The following is a 20,866-nucleotide window of genomic DNA, read 5'->3' as shown; positions in this document are numbered from 1 at the left end:
TAATGGTACTGTAATGGAATTGACAATGTAACCATATGAAAACAAGGACCCTTTTGCGTGTGTGTGTGTGTGTATTTCAAGAATGTAACTGCAGTTTGGTTTGAAATATACTGTTTCTATCATTAGTAAACTTTTTGTTGTCATTGTTGTTGTTGTTGTTATTGATCGTGGGGCTTGAACTCTGGGTCTGGGCGCTGTCCCTCGGCTCTTCAGCTTAAGGCTAGCACTCTACCACAGGAGCCACAGCACCACTTCTGCTTTTCCAGTGGTTAATTGGAGATAAGAGTCTCACAGACTTTCCTGCCTAGGCTGGTTTTGAACTTTGATCCACAGATCTCAGCCTCCTGGGTAGCTAGGATTACTGGCGTGTGAGCCACTAGTACCCAGCAAGCAAAGCCTTTGTGTGCATGTGTGCATGTGTGTGTGTGTATGTGTGTGTGTGTGTGTGTGTGTGAGAGAGAGAGAGAGAGAGAGAGGGAGAGAGAGAGAGAGAGAGAGAGAGAGAGAGAGAGAGAGAGAGAGAGAGAGAGGGAGGGAGAGAGATTGGGATTTGAGTGTACACTAGGCAGGCACTCTTCTTTGAACCATGTCCCTAGCTTCCCCCCACACATACACATTTTTTTTTTTTTTTTTTTTTTTTTGGTCATGGGGCTTGAACTCTCTGGGCTTGGGCACTATCCCTGCACTCTTCAGCTCAAGGCAAGCACTCTACTACTCTATCACTTGAGCCACAGCACCACTTCCGGTTTTCTAGTGGTTAATGGAAGATAAGAGTCTCACGGACTTTTCTGCCCGGGCTGGCTTTGAACTGTGATCCTCAGATCTCAGATCTCAGCCTCCTAAGTATCTAGGATTACAGCACCTGGCACCAGCACCTGGCTCCCCAACTATTTAAAAAGTCATTTTTCTAGTAGGGTAACCCATTTTTGCTTAGGATCAGTCAGCCCCAGACTGGTCCTTCTAAGCCTCCTGCATAGCTAGGATTACAGATGTGGACCACTATGTCCGCTTATTTGTTGTTTTTTTTTTGTTGTTGTTTTTGGGTCCGGTCATGGCGCCTGAACTCTGGGCCTGGGCGCTGTCCCTCAGCTCTTCAGCTCAAGGCTAGCGCTCTACCACTTGAGCCACAGCGCCACTTCTGGCTTTTTTCTTTTTTCTTATGTGGTGCTGAGGAATCGAACCCAGGGCCTCAGACATGCAAGGCAAGCGCTCTACCACTGAGCCACCTTCCCAGCCTCTATGTTGGCTTATTTGTGAAGAGGAAGTATTGTTAATTTTTCCCCAGGCTGGCTTCAAATCTCAACCATCCCGATCTCCACTTCCTCCTGAGTGGATGTGGTTACAGGCTGGGGATACTTTGCCAACTCAAATCAATAATTTTGACTCCCGGGCTGGGAAGGTTGCTCAGTGGTAGAGCACTTGCCTTGCATGCATGAGGCCCTGGGTTCGATTCCTCAGCACCACATAAGCAGAAAAAAGCTGGAAGTGGCACTGTGGCTGGAGTGGTAGAGTGCTAGCCTTGAGCTGAAGAGCTGAGGGACAACGCCCAGGCCCAGAGTTTAGGCCCCATGACTGACAAAAATAAAAAATAAAAACAAAAATAAAAAACAAAACCAATTAAACACCAAAAAGCTGGAAACAAAACTGTGGCTCAAGTGGTAGACCATTAGCCTTATACAAAAAAAGTTCAGGAACAGCTGTGGCTCAAGTGGCAGAGTGCTAGCTTTGAGCAAAAGAAGCTCAGAGACAATACCCAGGCCCTGAATTTAAGACCCAGGTCCAGTGTGCATACACGTGCGCACACACACCACCACCACCACCACCACCACCACCACCAATGGTAATATGCTAGGAAGGTGGCTCAGTGGTAGAGTGCTTGCCTAGCATGCATGAAGCCCTGGCTTCGATTCCTCAGTACCTCATACACAGAAAAAGCTGGAAGTGGTGCTGTGGCTCAAGCGGTAGAGCGCTAGCCTGAGCAAAGAAGTTCGGGGGTAGTGCCCAGGCCCTGAGTTCAAGCCCCCAGCACCTGCACAAAAACAATCTCTCCCCTCCCCCGCAAAAAAAAAAAAAACCAAAAAAAAACACCAAAATTAGCATTCTGAGCCAGGAGCAGTGGCTTTGACATGGAAATTCAATTACACTGGAGGCAAAGATTAGAGGTTCAGGACTTGGAGGCCAGCCTTGGCTATATAGCAAAACCATTCCCCCAAAATCATAAACAATGCTAGATTCTGTCCACATGAAGTGACGAAATCACTTCAAAAGCAGGAACGGGAGAGCCTCTTATTTCAGAGCTGGAGTATTAACCTCTGCCCAGGCTGGTTCTGAACTGTGATCTTTCAGATCTTGGCCTCCTAACCAGATAAGATTATAGATGTGAGACACTGTCATCTAGCTGCTTTCTAATATTTAAAAAATATTTTGTGAATTGCAGTCAGAGAGCATGCTTGTACGGCTCTGTCCCTAGTGACACAGTTTAATGTGACTGCAGTCATCCTGATTCCTAGTTGCCAGGACTGCTCTGGAAGCCTTGCTTTGCTTTCCCCACCAGTTTCTAGGAATAGAAAACCATGTGCACATGAGGAACACCATCAGAGTGGTGTGTGGAGCTTTATGGCTGAACCCTGGCACCGCCAGCTCCAAGAACATGCCCGATGCCCTTGATTTTCTCTTGAGATAAACCAGGTTCATTCCTGCTCAGAGGGAGTCATCTTTGACCTATGACATCCACCCTGACTTCTGACTCAGATTGCGTGTGGAGACTCGGCCCTTGCTATGCCCAGGACTCCACTTCTGCCTCAGACTCCCAGTGAAGGCCTCCCTCTGCCTATTTCTTCCATCTCATGCACTTCATATTAGGTTTTTGGGTTTGTTTGTTTGTTTTTTTGGTCAGTCGTGGGGCCTGAACTCTGGGTCTGGGCGCTGTCCCTCAGCTCTTCAGCGCTCTACCACTTGAGCCACAGCGCCACTTCAGGTTTTTTCTGTTTATATGGTGCTGAGGAATCGAACCCAGGGCCTCATGCATGCAAGGCAAGCGCTCTACCACTGAGCCACCTTCCCAGCCCTGTCCCTAAACTTGTGTGCTCAGGGCTAGTGTTCTACCACTTGAGCCACAGCTCCACTTCCAGCTGCCCCCTCCATTTTCCTCACAGCCCACTCCTCCTCTGCAGGGCAGGCCTTTCCTCAGTCTGCCCACTTGTATGGCTCACAGATTCCTTGTGCATTTAAAGAATGTTGTCAGAGCTGAGTTTGGAAACTCAAGCCTCCTGGCTCCTCCTTGGCTCACTGAGAGGGCTCAGACCTTTGTCCCTGTGAGGGCAAAGGTAACCATTCTTTTTTTTTTTTTTTTTTGTCTGTCGTGGGGCTTGGACTCTGGGCCTGGGCGTTGTCCCTGCGCTCTTCAGCTCAAGGTGAACACTCTACCACTTGAGCCACAGCACCGCTTCCAATTTTCTAGTGGTTAATTGGAGATAAGAGTTTCAGACTTTCCTTCCCCGGGCTGGCTTTGAACCTCAGTCCTCAGATCTCAGCCTCCTGAGTAGCTAGGATGACAGGCGTGAGCACCAGCGCCTGGCAAGGTAACCATTCTTTTGACATACCCCATTCCACTCCCAGTGACCCTCCCAGTCCTGGACCATGCCGCTAGCTCCCTTGGATGGACCAGCCTGACAAAACTCTGGGATGACCTGAAGAGGGAAGCTTGACCTTGACTTGTTTAAGGTGGGGGTTGAGTGTGAGGATCCTGTGAGCAGGGTCATGGGTCTGGCAGCAGGACTATCCACATGCACAAGAAACTTCGTTCTCTAGGTAAGGAGTCACCACCCATTTCTCATCAAGCCAAGGGTTAGCCACCAGTGGGCATGCTCCTCTCCCAAATAGTAACTGTGGAATGTCCGGGCCTGGTTAAGATGAATGGAGGTCTGGTCTTAGGTCCTGGGGCGTACCCTTGGAGCTGGGAGTCTGAAGGCTAGGAGAAGCAGGGCACTGGAGGAAACAAGGTCTGGAAATGGAATGAGAACACAGGAGATGAGAATTTGGGGCAGGGTCTGGGATTAAGTGACTCAGAAGAAAACGAGAATTTTCGGGGTGCCAGTGGCTCACGCCTGTAATCCCAGCTGCTCAGAAGGCTGAGATCTGAGGATCGCAGAAGTGGTGCTCTGGCTCAAAGTGGTAGAATGCTAGCCTTAAGAAAAAACAAAAAAAACAACACTAGCTTTGAGCAAAAAGAGCTTGGGGACAAGGCCCAGGTCTGGAGTTCAAGCCCCACAACTGACGAAAAGAAAGAAAAGAAAAAAGAAAACCAGAGAACTATGGGAACTGGGATGGATGACCTGTGGGGCCCAAGCCCAAGAGAGGCTGGCTCTCCCAGCCTGGTCCAGCCAACTCCGGGCACGGAGCTCGGCCTTCCCCTCTACCGCTCAGCTCTGCTTGCCTCTGGGTGCCTTCATTCTCCGATGGGCTCACTGAATAATTGGAGCCATTTTTGTAGCTCTTGAGATGACTGATTCTAAGCGAGGTTTCATCAGGTGGAGTGTGACTTGCCCACAGGTGTCACTGTGGGCAGAGCAGGTCACACCCCCAGCCACCGGAGGGCTGGGCCCTGACGCTCAAGGAGAACTGGAGCCGAACCCCAGTAGGCCCCTGTGGACGGGCAGCAAGTCCTTCCAGGGTAGGAGGTGGGTGGCCAGTGGGGCTGATTCCAAAGCCACTGGTACCCTACCTCCACCTCTGAGCCACTCCCGCACCCTTATTTTCAGATGCCATTGAAGTTGGGGTCCCCTTGAGTTCCATGGAGTGGCCCCTCAGATCTGCTGTCCCGGTCCCCAGGCCAGTGGATGGTGTTCCTAAGCAGATGTAAATCAGGTTGTCATCTGTAGCTGCACTGGGGCCCTCGGGTGTCTGGGGTCCCCAGCAGGCCAGGACCAGGACGACAGGAAGGTGAAGGCTTCACCTCTGGCCATTCAACCTCAGCCAGGCGGCCACACACCTGGGAAGGCCTGTGGCTAGCTCTCCCATGAGCTCAAAGGGACAAGAAGCAGTGGGCCTTAGGACTCAGCTTTGCTCCCACTTGGGGAAAGCTGTCTTCTGGGATGGCTGGGCACCTTAACACCTGTTTCAGCCACAGTCTTCCTGTGGAGCGTCCTGCAAACTTCCAGCCCCAGGTCTGAGGACCCCCACCTTATCTAGCTGGAGGTGGGGGGTATTGTGCCTTCTGACAGACACTCACGGCTCCACAGGACAGCTCTGCCTGAGCCCTAGGCTTGCTGTCCTTCTCAACTTGTTATTTTGGCCTGTGGCCCTTTCCTAGGGCAGGACAGGGAGGGCCTGGAAACTTCAGAGAACCATAGCTTCCTGGGACAGCGCATGTCCAGCCCAGGCTGGCCAGCTCTGAGGCACCTGCTGCCGCTCTCCAGAGCACAAGGCTGTGGGGTCGCCCCGCCTTGGCTGCCTGTGGCACTCAGGCTTGTGTGCCTTGCATAAATGCACATAAGCCCAGGCTGGGCCAGGGAGTGGTTTTGCTCATTGGCCTGTGGCAGGAAGGGCAGGAAGGAGCTAGGGGATGAGCCCGGGCTGGATGGAGGAGGCCAGAGGAGGGCAGGCCCCAAGGGCAGGACAAATGGACAGGGGCAGAATGCCAGCAGAAGAGGGGGAAACTCCGCATCGGGAGCAGCTCCCCTGCCTCACGCCAGTACCCTGGTTCTATTCACCACAGGATTCCAGCCTGTTACCCTCCTCCCAGGCTGGCAGAGGAGCCCGTGACGACACCACTGCCCTTCCTCAGAGCAGGCTCTGAGCCACCGACGGCTGCCCGACTCAAAGCTCACAGAAGCGCTCTGGTCAAAATGGTGGAAGGCCAGAGCTCCACAGGGCCGAGACAGGGACAAGTTCCTGATGTTTGGAAAGGAAGGAAGAGGGAAGTAGGTGTGGGAACGAACCACTTTCCCTTGAGCTCCAGATGCCTGAGCCACAAGACATCTGTGAGGCCCCAAGCCAGCCCCGTCCACAGAGCCACAGCTGAGTGCCCCACTCATGGGGAGGCTGTGTCCCCGCAGACCTGCCCTGCCCGCCGCCCAGGGTACTGCTGGATTCCTCACGGAACCTGCCCGGCTCAGGGGCTCCAAGCCTTTTTACCACCCAGGGGAGAACAGGCAGCAATGAGAGGCACTCCCTGTGAATGTAAAGAAGGGACCGTCTGCTCAGGACCAGCCGGCTGCCGGCCGCCCAGGGAGACAAGGCAGCTGCAGCGCGGCTGCCTGCACAGAGGGAGATTTGATCCCAGGACCCGGAAACCCAGGCTGAGGACTTAAGGATAGGTTAGCAATGTGAGTGGTCCTGAGATGGGCCAGAACTCAGACTGCCTCTCCTAGGTCCCCCGCCCCCACCCTGTTTTGTGCTTGGGCCTTGCACCAAACCTTGGTGTGAACTCTCTGGCAGGATGTTTCTTAGCCAGATAGTTGGGCAATCGCAGTCCCAGCCATCAGCTTAGTGGGTCCCAGACTAATCGTGCCTAATCCTCAGGCTGCCCTGAAGAGGTCCAGAGCAGAGGTCCAGCTGTGTGTCACTCAACTCCACAGTGGAGCATCAGATTGCCTCTAAGCTACGGGGGTGGGGAAGAAGGTGGCTCAGCGGTAGAGCGCTTGCCTGGCACACATGAAGCCCTGGGTTCCATTCCTCAGCACCACATACACAGGAAAAGCCAGAAGTGGCCCTGTGGCTCAAGTGTTAGAATGCTAGCCTTGAGCAAAAGCAGGCCCTGAGTTCAAGCCCCAGGACTGGCAAAAAAAAAAACAGGGAAAGCAGCCCATAGTGGCACAGGGCCTGTGTGGGCATCCCAGGGTGTCACAGGCCTGTGTGGGCATCCCGGGGTGTCACAGGCCTGTGTGGGCATCCCGGGGTGTCACAGGGCCTGTGCGGGAAGCCCGGGGTGTCACAGGCCTGTGTGGGCATCCCGGGGTGTCACAGGCCTGTGTGGGCATCCCGGGGTGTCACAGGCCTGTGTGGGCATCCCGGGGTGTCACAGGCCTGTGTGGGCATCCTGGGGTGTCACAGGGCCTGTGTGGGCATCCCGGGGTGTCACAGGCCTGTGTGGGCATCCCGGGGAGTCACAGGCCTGTGTGGGCATCCTGGGGTGTCACAGGCCTGTGTGGGTAGCCCGGGGTGTCACAGGGCCTGTGCGGGCATCCCGGGGTGCCACAGGCCTGTGTGGGCATCCCGGGGTGTCACAGGGCCTGTGCGGGAAGCCCGGGGTGTCACAGGGCCTGTGCGGGCATCCCGGGGAGTCACAGACCTGTGCGGGCATCCCGGGGTGTCACAGGGCCTGTGCGGGCATCCCGGGGAGTCACAGGCCTGTGCGGGCATCCCGGGGTGTCACAGGGCCTGTGCGGGAAGCCCGGGGTGGCTGGATGTCTGCCCAGGACCCTGGGGTGAGGCAGGCCAGCCTGACCAGGAAGAAGTGCCCAGAGGATTAACCACCAGCTGAATAAAGGCGCTTTATTGTGCAAATCCCATGAAAATGGCTGGGCCAAGCCCCAGCCCCAAACTGTCCCTGGCTCCAGGCCTGTTCTTTGGTCCTCACCCGGGCTTGCGGGCATGCGGTGCCAGGTCTGGAGGCGGTGCGAGGAGGTTCGTGGGCCTCAGTGCCCGAGGCCATGTGGAGGCTCCAAGTGGAGGCGGTTGGGCAGAGGGAGCTCACGCCCACCTAGGCTCAGAGGCCACACAGGTCCACACAGTCTTTTCCGCTTCGGAATACACGGTAGATGCTGGTGGGAGGGAACATGGCAACAGCGCCGACCAGGGAGCCTACTTGGATGGCCACCCCAGCCGCTAGCAGCGCAGCCCGGCCTCCGCCGTGCAGCATGGAGCTGGCCGCCACCTTGACGTAGGAGAACACGCCAGCACACAGCACCCAGGAGAGCACCTGCAGGGAGCATCCAACAGCAGGGGAGCATGGAGCACCCTGCTCAGGGCAAGCCTGGCACTCCTCTTGTCCCCAGCATACTTACCACAAGGACCACACCTGCAGAACTGCCCACTAAGGGAGGGCAGGGGCTCAGGACTGCCAGTGTCATCAGGTAGGCCCCAAAGAGCACGCCCAGCAGAGCAAGACCACACAGCCCTGCCAGGGACCTGCCAGGAATGGGCAAAGCCTCAGGTCTGGCTCAACGGGGCCCAGGGTCCTGCACCCCAATCTCCTCCCACCAAGGGGGTCTGAGACCCAAGTGCACCTGCACATGACAGCCATGGCCAGGAAGCAGGCGAGGGGGTTGGCAGAGCTGCCCAGCACCACCGCCAGATGGTAAGCCAGGCGCCCATAGGGCAGGCAGGAAAAGCTCTGCACGGCAGGCAGCACGCCGTTAGTCAGGCCGTTGGTGGCGGCCAGCAGGCCCAGGAGGCAGGCGCTTTGGACGGCGAACAGCTGGTGGGCCTTAGGAGCTGGCCTGGGGGGCTCCTGCAATGGCGAGGCCTCCTCCTCTGCTCCGGGGGCCCCCACCGGGCCTGGGGCCCCTGGGGGTAGGGACGGCGGTGAGGGCAACAGCCGCAGAAGACCGTGGAAGGCGGCGGCCGAGGTCACCAGCAGGGCAGTCAGAGCCCAGAAGAAGGTGCTGGCAGAAAACCGCTCGGGGAAGTTGATGGGAGGCCCGGGGGTGCCGTTAATGGGTACAGGGGGGCATTCCAGGCGGCCCACACCTTGGGCCAGGGCCAGCACACAGGGCAGCAAGGCACTGAGACCCTGACCGAGAAAGAAAGACCGTAAGAAGGGAGGCGGCAGGTGGCTCAGGAAGGGCAGGAAAGTGACATTAGAGGCACAGCAGGCCGTGGCCAGCACAAAGGCCAGGGTCAGGAAGGCCACGGAGTGGGGCTGTCCTGCCACGGGGGCCACACGGTGCCAGAGGGGGGCCAGCAGCGCCGCGCCCGCTATGCTCAGCCCCTGCACCACCTGGATGGGGCCCTGCTCGCCGCGGCTCGGGGCCAGCCGCCTCCACAGGGTCACCACCAGCAGACCCAGGTTCCCCAGCGCCACCAGCACGGAGAGGTACGAAGGGAGGCTCCACCCTGCAGGAGGAGGACGCCGGTCAGGGCTGAGGGGCAGGGCGCGGGGCTCGGGGATCAGGACGCTGGGATCGGGGCGCGGGGATCAGGACGCTGGGATCGGGGCGCGGGGCTCGATCAGGACGCTGGAGTCGGGGCGCGGGACGCGGGGCTCGGGGCTCCGGGCGCGGGGCTCGGGACGCGGCCGCCTCCCCAGCCCCCCGGCCGCACTCACCCTCGGGGAGGTCTCTCACCACCACCGGCAGCTCCACCCAAATCCCGTTCACCGCGGCCCACGAGCCCATGCCGAAGAGGGCCACCAGCAGGTGGGTCAGCCCCGGCCGCGCCAGCGGGGGCGCCGCCATCCCGCCGGAGGCCCCCGAGCCGCGGCGGACGACCCCGCGCCCGGCCGGCGCGCTCGGCCCTTCCGCTCCGCGGGAGCCGCCGGGCCGGGAACCGCGCGCGGCCTCAGTCCGGGCGGAACGCAGCCTCCCGCCCGCGGCGCGCCCGGAGCCCCGGCTGCCGTCCGCCCGGGGCGAGCGGGCGGCAGGACCCGCCCCGGAAGTCGTGTCGAGGGGCGGGCGGGGAGCCGCAGGCCCGCCCTCCCTTCCGCCTTCCGCCTTCCGCCCGGCGCAGCCATGGCTCAGGCCGCGGCCCGGCGGGCCCGGCGGCTGGCGCGCGCGTCGCTGCCGGCCGGGACGCGGGCCCGCTCGGCCGAGGACTGGTGGTGGGACCGGCTGGCGCCCAGCGGCTCCGGCTGCCACCTGATGCAGGCGGACAGCATGCTGCTCGTCCTGCCGGGCCTCGGGCCCACGCGGGCGCCCCGGCGCGCCACGCGCCGCGCGCCCCGGCCGACCACGGCGCCCCGGCCCCGGCCCCGGCCCCGGCCCCGGCCCGAGCCCGCGTCCCCGCCCGCGCCCGAGCAGGGCCCGGACGCGGGCTGGGGGGACCGCGCTCCCCTGGAAGTCCTGGTGCACATCTTCGGGCTGCTGGTGGCCGCCGAGGGGCCCGTGCCGTTCCTCGGCCGGTGCGTCGGCCCGGGCCGGGCGGGGGGGCGCCGGCAGGGCTCGGGCCGGGCGGGAGGGCGCCGGCAGGGCTCGGGCCGGGCGGGGGGGCGCCGGGCAGGGCCCGGGCCGGGCGGGGGGGCGCCGGGCAGGGCCCGGGCCGGGCGGGGGGGCGCCGGCAGGGCTCGGCCCCGGCGCGGGCGGGAGGGCGCCGGCAGGGCTCGGCCCCGGCGCGGGCTCCGGGCTCCGGGCTCCGGTGACGCCCCGCGCCTCCCGCAGGGCCGCGCGCGTGTGCCGCCTCTGGCGCCGCGCCGCCTCCCAGCCCGCGCTCTGGCACACCGCCACCCTGTCGCCCCCGCTGGCCGGCCGCGCCAAGAGCGGCGCCCAGGCGGAGAAGAAGCTCCTGGCCTCCCTGGAGTGGCTGGTGCCCAGTCGGTGAGGCCCCCGGTGCTTCGTGGGACCGGGCGCGCGGGGGGACGGGCGCGCGGGGGGGACGGGCGGAGGGCCCCGCACCGGCCGGGGCAGCCAGGCCTCGCTGTCCTCCAGGTTCTCGCTGCTCCAGCGGCTGACGCTCATACACTGGAAGTCTCAGGTGCAGCCCGTGTTGAAGGTGAGCACACCAGCTCTGCACCTGGGGTTACCCAGTGCGTCCGGGGAGGGGCCTCAGACCGGCTCCCCTGGAAAGCCTGCCCGCCCGGCCGGCTCTCCAGAGGTCGGTCTAGCTTGCCCCGAGCACAGGTGAGCGCGGGGGGGTAGCGGTAGAGGGGGTGGCACGGGGCTCCAGCGTCTCTCCCGGGAACCCTCCCCTGCTTCCCACCTCCGTGGCGTCTGTCTCCCCGCAGCTGGTGAGCGCGTGCTGCCGCCGGCTCACCTTCCTGAAGCTTTCAGACTGCCACGGTGTGACCACAGACACGCTGCTCGCGCTGGCCAAGTCCTGCCGGCAGCTCCACAGCCTGGACCTCCAGCATTCCATGGTGAGCCCCGGACCCCACGAGGCCCTGAGCAAGCCCGGGCGAAGGTGACCGGCACCCCTGTGCTAAGCCCCTAGGTGGACTCCACAGCGGTGGTGAGCTTTTTGGAGGCAGTGGGACCCCGAATGCGCAAGCTGTGGCTGACCTACAGCTCCCAGACAACAGCTATTGTGGGCGCACTGCTGGTAAGGAGGCGCTGGGCACGAGCACAGCTCGCTGCTGAGCTGGAGGCAGCCAGCTGGTGACCTGGCGTGTACTTCTGCAGGGCAGCTGCTGTCCCCAACTCCAAGTCCTGGAGGTGAGCACCGGCATCAACCGCAACAGTACTCCGCTGCAGCTGCCGGTGGAGGCTCTGCAGAAAGCCTGCCCCCAGCTGCAGGTGCGCTGCGCTGCCCTCCCACCTGGCTGGCTGTCTCTGTGTCACACGTGCACGCACGCACACGCGCGCACACGCACCCTACCTGTAGTCTTGCTTTGCCCCCAGGTGCTCCGGCTGCTAAACCTGATGTGGATGCCCAAGCCTTCGGGGCGCAGGCCGGCTCTGGGTCCAGGCTTCCCCTGCCTAGAGGAGCTCTGCCTTGCTGGTTCTACCTGTGCCTTTGTGAGCAATGAGGTCCTGGGCCGGCTGCTCCACGGCTCTCCCAGTCTGCGCCTCCTTGATCTTCGAGGCTGTGACCGGATCACACCCGAGGGCCTGCGTGACCTGCCATGTCAGGGTCAGCGCTCCTGGGAGGGGCTGAGCGGCCAGGCCGCGGGTCCTTGCCTGCCTTTGGCTCATACCTCCTCCTCTCGTGGCAGAGCTGGAGCAGCTGCACCTGGGCCTGTACGGCATGTCAGACCGGCTGACTATGGCCAAGGAGGGCAGCCCTCTGTTGACCCAGAAATGGCATCACAGTCTCCGAGAACTGGACTTGAGTGGCCAGGGGTTCGGTGAGGGGGACCTGGAGCAGGCGCTGGCTGCTTTCTCGGGCGCCCCCGCGCTCCCAGCCCTGAGCCGCCTCAACCTCAGGGGGACCCGCGTCACCCCCGGCATGGTCAGGTCAGTACCCCCGTCCCTCGGGCTCAGTACTGCTCATGCCCTGCTCCAGGCTCACGCTGGGTAGGCTGCCTTGCTCACACCTCAGGGTCAGAGAGAAGAGCGGGTACACCCCCGCCCGTGCTTGGGGGTGCATGGGTACTGGCTTGGGGCCCGTGTAGCCTGTAGCTGACAGGCTCGGTGGAGGGCAGGCAGACAGCTCCCCTGAGACCCCAGCGTCCTGGGTCTTCTGGGCACCATTCACCTCCCTGTGGCCTGCCTTGCCCACAGCTCTGTGATCAGCAGCTGCCCTGGCCTGTTGTATCTCAACCTGGAGTCCTGCCGGTGCCTCCCGAGGGGCCTAAAGCGTGTCTACCGGGGCCTGGACGAAGTCCAGTGGTGTCTGGAACAGCTGCTCGCCAGCCCCCTCTCCGCTAGCTAGCCTGGCCCAGGCTTCTGATAGGCTTTCCTGTATCCTTCCCTGTTTTCCATATTTGAGCGTTTTGTTACAATAAAATATTTCTAGGACTTGTGTGTGGTCCTGTGGGGAGGGGGGGGCTGGGGCGGTGCCTGGCCCACACTGGCACCCGCACTTCTATTCCTGCTCCCTGCTCCCTGCATTGAGTCCGGGGCTCTGGGTCTGTCCCCAGCTGTTGGAGAGTGTGGAGGGGGCAGAGACGGAGAGCCAGGAGCCCTTGCCAGTCTCCTGGCTCGGTGCGGGGCGCTGGCTGCAGTGCTCTCCAGTATGGGCTCTGTGTCCAGCTGCCTACGCTCCAGTGAGCACTGTCAGCCGAGCTGTGCAGGGGGTAGTCAGTGGGGGGGATTGGCTGGGAAGTGCACCCCCGTCACGGAGGCATGGTCAACAGAAAAGCCTTCTAGAACCTGGCACAGACCTTCTAGAACCCACTCACACTGCCCGCCTGTTCCGCGGCCTCCATGTCCTCCCTGGTCTCTGTCTGAACGAGCTCCTCCTCTGTGGCCTGCAGCCCTGGACACTTTACTCTCCCAGGTACAAGGGCAACTTAGCGCAGTGGGCCGCGGGCAGCAGGGAGCCACCAGGCTGACCGCCTCGCCTGACTAGGTTCCCAAAGGCAAGGTCAGCGGCCTGCCCACAGCCTTTGGCGGCAAGCGCTTCCAGCTCTGGGCTCTGGGATTCTTCTGCACAGAGCGGCACCTGGCCAAACGGCTCAAGAGCAACAGCTTCTACCCCTTCACGCAGCAGCAGCCTGGAGGTGCAGGGCCGGGCTGGCGCAGGGCCCCCATGGGGGGGGGGGAGGGCCATTCCTGGTGCCTCATGCCCCTGTGATGCCCCCTTCAGTCTTTGTGCTCGAGTACTACCTGGACACAGTCTGGAAGGGGGCGCTGCTCTTCCTCATCTGCTTCACTCTGGTCTCCACCAACTTCTTGAAGCAGGTGTGCCCTCGTCCCTGCCCCCCTTGCCTGAGCGGGCCTGGTGCCCCGCGGCCCCCGCAGCCCCTGTGCCCACGGCCCCCACAGGCCCCGTGCCCACGGCCCCCACAGGCCCCGTGCCCACGGCCCCCACAGGCCCCGTGCCCACGGCCCCCACAGGCCCCGTGCCCACGGCCCCCACAGGCCCCGTGCCCACGGCCCCCACAGGCCCTGGCAGCCCCCACAGCCCCTGTGCCCACGGCCCCCACAGGCCCTGTGCCCACGGCCCCCACAGGCCCTGTGCCCACGGCCCCCACAGCCCCTGTGCCCATGGCCCCCACAGGCCCTGGCAGCCCCCACAGCCCCTGTGCCCATGGCCCCCACAGGCCCTGGCAGCCCCCACAGCCCCTGTGCCCACGGCCCCTGTGCCCACAGGTGCAGAAGCAGCAGACCTGGGGCTTCTCGGCCTACGGCATGGGCGTGGGCCTGTGGCTCCTGGTCTCGTCTCTGCCTCGGCGCCGGCTGGTGCTGAACCACACCCGAGGCATGTACCACTTCTCCATCCAAGGCCGCACCGTGTGTCAGGGGCCCATGCACCTGGTCTACATGCGCCTGGCGCTCAGCTCTGACGGTGAAGCCAGCGATGGGGAGAGGGCGGGATGGCGGTGTGGGGGTGGGAGGTGATCTGGCCATCCCACTGGCCTGGGCCATGGCTCTGGCTGAGTTTCTCACCCTTGGGCAGCTTATGGAAGGTGCTTCTTCCAGCTGGTCCTGGGTGGCCACAAGCTGGAGCCCCTGGTACTGGTGCAGATGTCGGAGCGCTATGAGGTGAGTCCCACTGGATATGTTGCCGCCGCTTTGAGCAGAGTGCTTGCAGACTACTGCGTGGGGTCTGTGGCGGGGCATTCACACACAGAGGGCCACTGCAGCACCGTACCCTGCTGGTAGGAAGAACCACGCAGGGTAGGAAGGGACACTAAAAGGGTGTGCTGGCTGGGGCCTCGGGAAATCTGGCCGCCACCTTCTCTCACAGCAAATGGAATACCTGGGCCGTCGCATGGCCCAGAAGCTCAACATTAACTACTTTGACTACCTGGCCACATCCTACCGGCATGTCGTCCGGCACTGGCCACTGGGGGCCAGCTTTAGCCCAGGCATCGTGCAGCGCAAGACCCGCATCTATGAAAAGCCAAGCGCCTCAGAACTGGAGGTGTGACCCCCAAGTCTGAGCCCACCTCTCCCCCTCCCTCCACCCAGGCCTTTCCCCCCCCCCCATCATCCCGCCTGTGAGCTCTTCCACCCCCAGCTGGGGGCTGCCTGCAGGCAAATCCCACCCACCAGCTCCCTTCACTAAAGTTGCTTCTGGCTTTTAGCCAAGTCTTGGTTTTTGTTTGGGAAGGGGCCTTTCCAGGCATCATCAGACCCTGAGCCATGTCCTCCAGGGCCCCTAAGCCGGAGCCTGGGTGAGGTGCTTCTGGCGATGCCTCCAGGGGGTGAAGCAGGCAAAGGACAGCACTGGAGCCCAGAGACAGGAGAGCCCTTGGAGAGGGGGAGAAGGGACTCGGCCTCGGGGAGAGGCTCACTAACTGCACCCATTGGGAGAAGAGGGAGAAAAGTCTAGTGAAAATGGAGAGAAACATGTAGGCTTTTTCACTCAAGACTTGAGCTACACCTTCATTTTAGGCTTTTGTTTGGGTTAATTGGAGATAAGTCTCGAGGACCTTTCTGCCTAGGCTGGCTTTGAACAGCAGCCCTCAGATGCCAGCCTCTTGAGTAGCTAAGATTGAAGACATGACCACCAGTACCTGACTACAACAGGCATTTATTATGAGGCAGGTGACAGATATTTGTAGGAACAAGACACCTGGCTGGACAGAAAGGAGGGCTAAGAGGCACAGAAGGCTGTACGGGTACTGCCTGTCTTATGTCTTCCTTAGAAAAGAATTCCCTGGCTGGGCACCACTGGCGCATACCTGTAATTCTAGCTACTCAGGAGGCTGAGGATGGCGGTTCAAAGCCAGCCTGGGCAGGAAAGGCCGTGAGACTCTTACCTTCAATAAACCACCAGAAAACCAGAAGTGGTACTGTGGTAGGGCACTAGCCTTGAGCTGAAGAGCTGAGGGACAGCACCCAGGCCCAGAGTTCAAGCCCTATGGCCAACAAGAAGAAAAAGAAAAAAAGAAAAGAATTCCCTGGGACTGTGAAGTTGGCCCAGTGGTAGAGTCCTTGCCTAGCACGCATGAAGCCCTGGGTTCCATTCCTCAGCACCACAAACACAGAAAAAGCCAGAAGTGCCACTATGGCTCAAGTGTTAGAAATGCTAGCCTTTAGCAAAAGAAGATCAGGGACAGTGGCCAGGCCCTGAGTTCAAGACTCAGGACTGACCAAAAAAAAAAAAAATTCGTGAAATGTGCACAGTCACATAGAATGAACTCCACAGTCTGTGCTGCAGACCCACACAGGGGCTCTCTGAGTGCTCCTGACCAAACAATATAGTAATCCGTGTCTTCAAATAGTATCTGTAAGGGAAAAGGTTACAGTCTGCCATTGTTTTTGTTGACTGAAAAACACCCACAATTGCTGGAGCTCAAGCAGTCATTTTGAACCATGAGGTAGAATAGATATGCTGAGGATGGCAGAGCAGCAAGATAAGAGGTATGAGCCAGGTGCCAGTGGCCAGGCCTATAATCCTTGATACTCCATAGACTCAGAGCTGAGGACCAATGTTCAAAGCCAAGCCCAGGCAGAAAAGCCTGTGAGACTCATACTCAGTTAACCACAAGAAAGCCAGAGATGGAGGTATGGCTCAGATGGTAGAATGCTAATGTTAAGTGAAAAAGCTCAGGGACAGCATCCAGGCCCTGAGTGCAGATGCTACAGCGCACGCACGCGCACACACACACACACACACACACACACACACACACACAGAGCTCAGGGACAGCATCCAGGCCCTGAGTGCAGACCCTACAGTGCACACACACACACACACACAGAGCTCAGGGACAGCATCCAGGCCCTGAGCGCAGACCCTACAGCGCATGCACACACACAGCTGTCAGCATCCAGGCCCTGAGTGCAGACCCTACAGCGCATGCACACACACACACACACACACACTCAGAGCTCAGGGACAGCATCCAGGCCCTGAGCGCAGACCCTACAGCGCACACACAGAGCTCAGGGACAGCGCCCAGGCCCTGAGTTCAGGACCTAAGGATCCTGAGTGGCTCACAGTAATCACTCCTCTTGTAAAAGAGGAAAACTGCTGTTGTTTGGAATTTCCTGACATTGGCTGCCCAGCTTGATTCTGACAAGGTTATTAGGCTTCAAGGTGTAATGGAATGAGAGGGTTTGAGCTTTGCAGGTTTAGGGTTTGAACTTGGGGCTCAGGAGGACCAGGCAGGTGCTTTGCCCCTCGAGCACTTAGCTGCGCATCATCTGTTCTACTGGTTTTTCATGGAGTCCCAGGCTTTCCCAGGGCAGTCCTCACACCCTATAGCCTGTCTTCCCAGTAGCTTGGACAGACAGATGTCACTACCTCACCCAGAATGTTGATAAAGATGGGGTCTCAGTAACTTTTGTGTTAACTCTGGGCCTGGGCGCTGTCCCTGAGCATCTTTTGCTCAAGGCTAGCACTCTACCACTTGAGCCACAGCGTCACTTCCAGCTTCTGTGTATCTGGTGCTGAGGAATCGAACCCAGGGTGTCCTGCGTGCTAGGCAAGCGCTCCACCACTGAGCCACCTTCCCAGCCCTTTAGTTATTTTTTAATGGTTATTTTTTTTTTTTTTTATGTAAAGAGGGGGCTGTGAAGGTGGCTCAGTGGTAGAGCGCTTGCCTTGAGTACATGAGGCCCTGGGTTTGATTCCTCAGCACCACATATACAGAAAAAAGCGGGAAGTGGCGCTGAGGCTCAAAGCGGTACAGCACTCACCTTGAGCAAGAGAGCTCAGGGGCAGTGCCCGGCCCGGAGTTCAAGCTGCACAACTGACAACAGCAGCAAAAAAGGACCGTGAAATGTTCTTTCTACAGAGTAGGAAAGGAATCAAGCAAGGAGCGGTAAGTCCCCGCGGAAAGAGCCGGGCAGGGGGTGGGCGCTGCGCCCGCCGCAGGGCTCGGCCTGGCTGCGGTGTCGTCACAGGGCTGCGCCCGCCGCAGGGCTCTGCCTGGCTGCGGTGTCGTGTCGTCACAGGGCTGCGCCCGCCGCAGGGCTCTGCCTGGCTGCGGTGTCGTGTCGTCACAGGGCTGCGCCCGCCGCAGGGCTCTGCCTGGCTGCGGTGTCGTCACAGGGCTGCGTCCGCCGCAGGGCTCTGCCTGGCTGCGGTGTCGTGTCGTCACAGGGCTGCGCCCGCCGCAGGGCTCTGCCTGGCTGCGGTGTCGTGTCGTCACAGGGCTGCGCCCGCCGCAGGGCTCTGCCTGGCTGCGGTGTCGTCACAGGGCTGCGCCCGCCGCAGGGCTCTGCCTGGCTGCGGTGTCGTCACAGGGCTGAGTGCTGAGCCAGGAGAGCCCTGCAGGGCGGCTTCTGTCCCGGCCTGTGCAGCCCCAGCTGGACGCAGAGCCAGGACAATAGGCGAGGGGCTTCTGCTTAGCATTGCTGCGTCAGCAGCTGCTCTAGATGCGGGGCCGGCACGCAGCAGCGATATCCCTCATGACCTGAGCCGGCCGGGCTCAGCTGGGCAGGCCCACTTCATCTGTGTAGCTGGGGTCTCTCATGTGGCTGCACCAGCTGGGAACTTGGTCAGCGTTACAAAACCGCCTCCCACCCCGCAGGGCCTCTTTCGGCCGCTGGCTGGGGGCGCGTGACACGAGGACCGGGCTGCAGGAAGCTGGTCCCACCGGCCTTCCACTGTGCCAACGCCACACAGGAAAGCCAGCACGAGGGGCTGGCTGGCAGCGTGGGCCCGTATGGTAGACACTGCAGTGCAGTGCAGCCTGGGCTTCACCCACTGCGGAGCACACGCCCTGGCCCCTCTGCCCCCGACTTCTCACCTCACGGCCGTCCTCCGGTCAGCCCAAGTCCAGGGTCGGGACCTCTGAGTCGAGGGCAGGTGCACAAGAGATTCCTTATGCACAGCCTTCCCATGGGGTCTTGAGGTCCAGAGTCCCGTGGGTGCTAAGCATCTTCCCTCCACGTCACACACACTCCTGGCACAGAGATGGGGTCTTCAGTGGAGCTGGAGTGTGGGCTGCTCATTGGGAATGGCTTTCAAAGAAGCAAAGGCTGAGTTGATCAAGCGTGGGGCCGCCTGGGTCAGGTGGACATCAGCAGTGGTTAGTCAGCACTGTCCTGTGCTCCAGCATGCTGCGAGCCTAGCTGCTCTCCCCAAGCCCATGCACTTCATCACAAGAGCACAGCACAGAGCCCCATCTGAAGACGGCCCACAAAATTGAGCAGCATCCCTGGAAACACCACGGTAGTGAAAATCATGGGAAGACAGCAGCTGGGCACCGGTGGCTTCCACTGTCATCCTAGCTACTCAGGAGGTTGAGATCTGAGGATCGTGGTTCAAAGCCAGCCTGGGCAGTAAAGTCCGTGAGACTCTTATCTCCAATAAACCACCAGAAAACAGGAAGTGGTGCCATGGCTCAAGTGGTAGAGTGCTAGCCTTGAGCTGAAGAGCTGAGGGACAGCGCCCAGGCCGAGTTCAAATCCCATATATATATATATATATATATATATATATATATATATATATATATATAAATTTTTTTTTGGTCAGTCATGGGGCTTGAATTCAGGGCCTGGGCACTGATCCTCAGCTTTTCTGCTCATAGCTAGCATACTACCATTTTGAACCACAGCTCCACTTCCAGTTTTCTAGTAGTTAATTGGAGATAAAAAGTCCCACAGACTTCCTTGCCCAGGCTGGCTTCGAACCACAATCCTCAGAACAGCATGCTGAGTAGCTAGGATGGCACGTGTGAGCCCCCAGCGCCTTGCCAGAATCCCTTTTGTCTGACTGAGTAAACCCTGCCTCCCATCTGGCAGCCTTCTAAATGGGAACCTTTAATACCCACACCCTGAACTTAACCTTGACACAGTAAATAAATACCTTTCTAGTGGAACTCTGGCATTCTGTCTGTGTGTGTGCGCATGCGCACACACACACACACATATGCCCTTATTAGCACTTGAACCAGGAACTGTGTGCTGCCTAAGCTTTTTTGCCTAAAGCTACCAGTCTACCACTTTTTTTTTTTTGGTCGGTCGTGGGGCTTGAACTCTGGGCTTGGGTGCTGTCCCTCAGCTCTTAAGCTCCAGCGCATGCTTTACTGCTTGAGTCACAGCGCCGCTTCCGGTTTTCTAGTGGTTTATTGGAGATAGGAGTCTCACGGACTTTCCTGCCTGGGTTGGCTTTGAACCGCGATCTTCAGATCTCAGCCTCCTGAGTAGCTGGGATTACAGGCGTGAGCCACCAGTGCCCGGCCAGTCTACCACTTTAAGCCATAGTTTTCTGGTGAGTAATTGGAAATCAGAGTCTCACAGACTTTCCTGCCTAGGCTGGCTTTTAACTGTGATCGATTTCTCAGCCTCCTGAGCAGCTAGGATTACAAGCGTGAGCCACCAGCACCTGGCTTGCTATTTTTGTTGTTGTTGTTGCTTGAACTCTGGGCTTTCAATGCTGTCCCTCAGCTCTTCAGCTCAAGGTGAGCGCTCTACCACTTGATCCACAGCACCACTTCCAGTTTTCTGGTGGTTAATTAGAGATAAGAGTCTCATGGATTTTTCCTGCCAGGACTGGCTTTGAACCACGATCCTCAGATCTCAACCTCCTGAGTAGTTATTGACAGGCATGAGCCACCAGTGCACAGCTCAGCTTGATTTCTTTTAATATGGTGAAAGACATGTTCAGTTTCATTCTTCTTCATGTGGATCTCTAGTTTCTAACTCAATTTATTTTTTAAATTAATTTTTAAAAAATTGTAATAAAAGGGGCTGGGAAGGTGGCTCAGTGGTAGAGTGCTTGCCTTGCATGCCTGAGGCCCTGGGTTCGATTCCTCAGCACCACATAAGCAGAAAAAGCTGGAAGTGGTGCCTTGGCTCAAGTGGTAGAGTGCTAGCCTTGAGCTGAAGAGCTGAGGGACAGCGCCCAGGCCCCATGACCGACAAAAAAAAAAAAATTGTAATAAAGGTGGGGCTGGGAAGTTGGCTCAGTGGTAGAGTGCTTGCTTTGCATGCATGAGGCCCTGGGTTCAATTCCTCAGCACCACATAAGCAGAAAAAAGCCAGAAGTGGCACTGTGGCTCAAGTAGTAGAGCGCTAGTCAGTGGTAGAGCGCTAGCCAGGAGCTGAAGAGCTGAGGGACAGCGCCCAGGCCCAGAGTTCAGGCCCCACGACTGACCAAAAAAAAAATTGTAATAAAGGTGATGTACAGAGGGGTTATAGCTATGTAAGTCAGGTAAAGAGTGCATTGTTTTTTTTTGGAGGGTGGGAGCTTGAACTCAGGGCCT

The 20,866-nt window shown here is 59.3% G+C and overlaps 3 protein-coding genes across 4 annotated transcripts; 2 read left to right on the top strand and 1 right to left on the bottom strand.

The window, feature by feature from the left end:
- Nucleotides 1–7,480: 7,480 nt before the first annotated feature.
- LOC138829620 (solute carrier family 52, riboflavin transporter, member 2-like) lies at nucleotides 7,481–9,556 on the bottom strand. Of its 2 annotated transcripts, XM_070026051.1 has the most exons (5): nucleotides 9,269–9,556; nucleotides 8,942–9,057; nucleotides 8,229–8,734; nucleotides 8,007–8,130; nucleotides 7,481–7,921 (listed from the first exon to the last, which is right to left on the bottom strand). In XM_070026051.1, exons 1-5 carry the CDS (start codon nucleotides 9,396–9,398, stop codon nucleotides 7,709–7,711), a joined length of 1,089 nt encoding a protein of 362 aa, XP_069882152.1. In that variant the 5' UTR covers nucleotides 9,399–9,556; the 3' UTR covers nucleotides 7,481–7,708. The 2 variants fall into 2 exon arrangements, with proteins under 2 accessions (XP_069882152.1, XP_069882151.1); XM_070026050.1 differs by having other exon boundaries at nucleotides 8,229–9,057; nucleotides 9,269–9,555.
- A 92-nt stretch (nucleotides 9,557–9,648) lies between these two features.
- On the top strand, nucleotides 9,649–12,551 carry LOC138829619 (F-box/LRR-repeat protein 6-like). Its single transcript, XM_070026049.1, has 9 exons — nucleotides 9,649–10,060; nucleotides 10,317–10,472; nucleotides 10,584–10,647; nucleotides 10,880–11,011; nucleotides 11,086–11,193; nucleotides 11,274–11,387; nucleotides 11,493–11,724; nucleotides 11,807–12,047; nucleotides 12,315–12,551. Exons 1-9 carry the CDS (start codon nucleotides 9,672–9,674, stop codon nucleotides 12,463–12,465), a joined length of 1,587 nt encoding a protein of 528 aa, XP_069882150.1. The 5' UTR covers nucleotides 9,649–9,671; the 3' UTR covers nucleotides 12,466–12,551.
- A 62-nt stretch (nucleotides 12,552–12,613) lies between these two features.
- LOC138829622 (cation channel sperm-associated auxiliary subunit TMEM249-like) lies at nucleotides 12,614–14,773 on the top strand. The gene is made up of 6 exons (XM_070026052.1): nucleotides 12,614–13,032; nucleotides 13,105–13,255; nucleotides 13,342–13,436; nucleotides 13,848–14,043; nucleotides 14,155–14,240; nucleotides 14,446–14,773. Exons 1-6 carry the CDS (start codon nucleotides 12,769–12,771, stop codon nucleotides 14,626–14,628), a joined length of 975 nt encoding a protein of 324 aa, XP_069882153.1. The 5' UTR covers nucleotides 12,614–12,768; the 3' UTR covers nucleotides 14,629–14,773.
- The last annotated feature ends 6,093 nt before the right edge of the window (nucleotides 14,774–20,866 follow it).

Source organism: Dipodomys merriami, unplaced genomic scaffold (genome assembly GCF_024711535.1).
Source record: "Dipodomys merriami isolate MVZ:Mamm:240054 unplaced genomic scaffold, mDipMer1.0.p SCAF_174, whole genome shotgun sequence".
Classification (NCBI taxonomy): Eukaryota; Metazoa; Chordata; class Mammalia; order Rodentia; family Heteromyidae; genus Dipodomys; species Dipodomys merriami.
The sequence above is the reverse complement of the archived record's forward strand: the minus strand, read 5'-3'. Positions and strand labels throughout refer to the sequence as shown.

Coding starts and splice junctions, on each gene's coding strand:
- LOC138829620 (XM_070026050.1), bottom strand. CDS start 9,398: ATGGCGGCGCCCCCGCTGGCGCGGCCGGGGCTGACCCACCTGCTGGTG. Junction 9,058..9,268: donor GGTGAGAGACCTCCCCGAGG/GTGAGTGCGGCC, acceptor CTCCTCCTGCAG/GGTGGAGCCTCCCTTCGTAC. Junction 8,131..8,228: donor GCCATGGCTGTCATGTGCAG/GTGCACTTGGGT, acceptor CATTCCTGGCAG/GTCCCTGGCAGGGCTGTGTG.
- LOC138829619 (XM_070026049.1), top strand. CDS start 9,672: ATGGCTCAGGCCGCGGCCCGGCGGGCCCGGCGGCTGGCGCGCGCGTCG. Junction 10,648..10,879: donor AGGTGCAGCCCGTGTTGAAG/GTGAGCACACCA, acceptor GTCTCCCCGCAG/CTGGTGAGCGCGTGCTGCCG. Junction 11,725..11,806: donor GCGTGACCTGCCATGTCAGG/GTCAGCGCTCCT, acceptor CTCTCGTGGCAG/AGCTGGAGCAGCTGCACCTG.
- LOC138829622 (XM_070026052.1), top strand. CDS start 12,769: ATGGGCTCTGTGTCCAGCTGCCTACGCTCCAGTGAGCACTGTCAGCCG. Junction 13,256..13,341: donor CACGCAGCAGCAGCCTGGAG/GTGCAGGGCCGG, acceptor TGCCCCCTTCAG/TCTTTGTGCTCGAGTACTAC. Junction 14,044..14,154: donor CCTGGCGCTCAGCTCTGACG/GTGAAGCCAGCG, acceptor ACCCTTGGGCAG/CTTATGGAAGGTGCTTCTTC.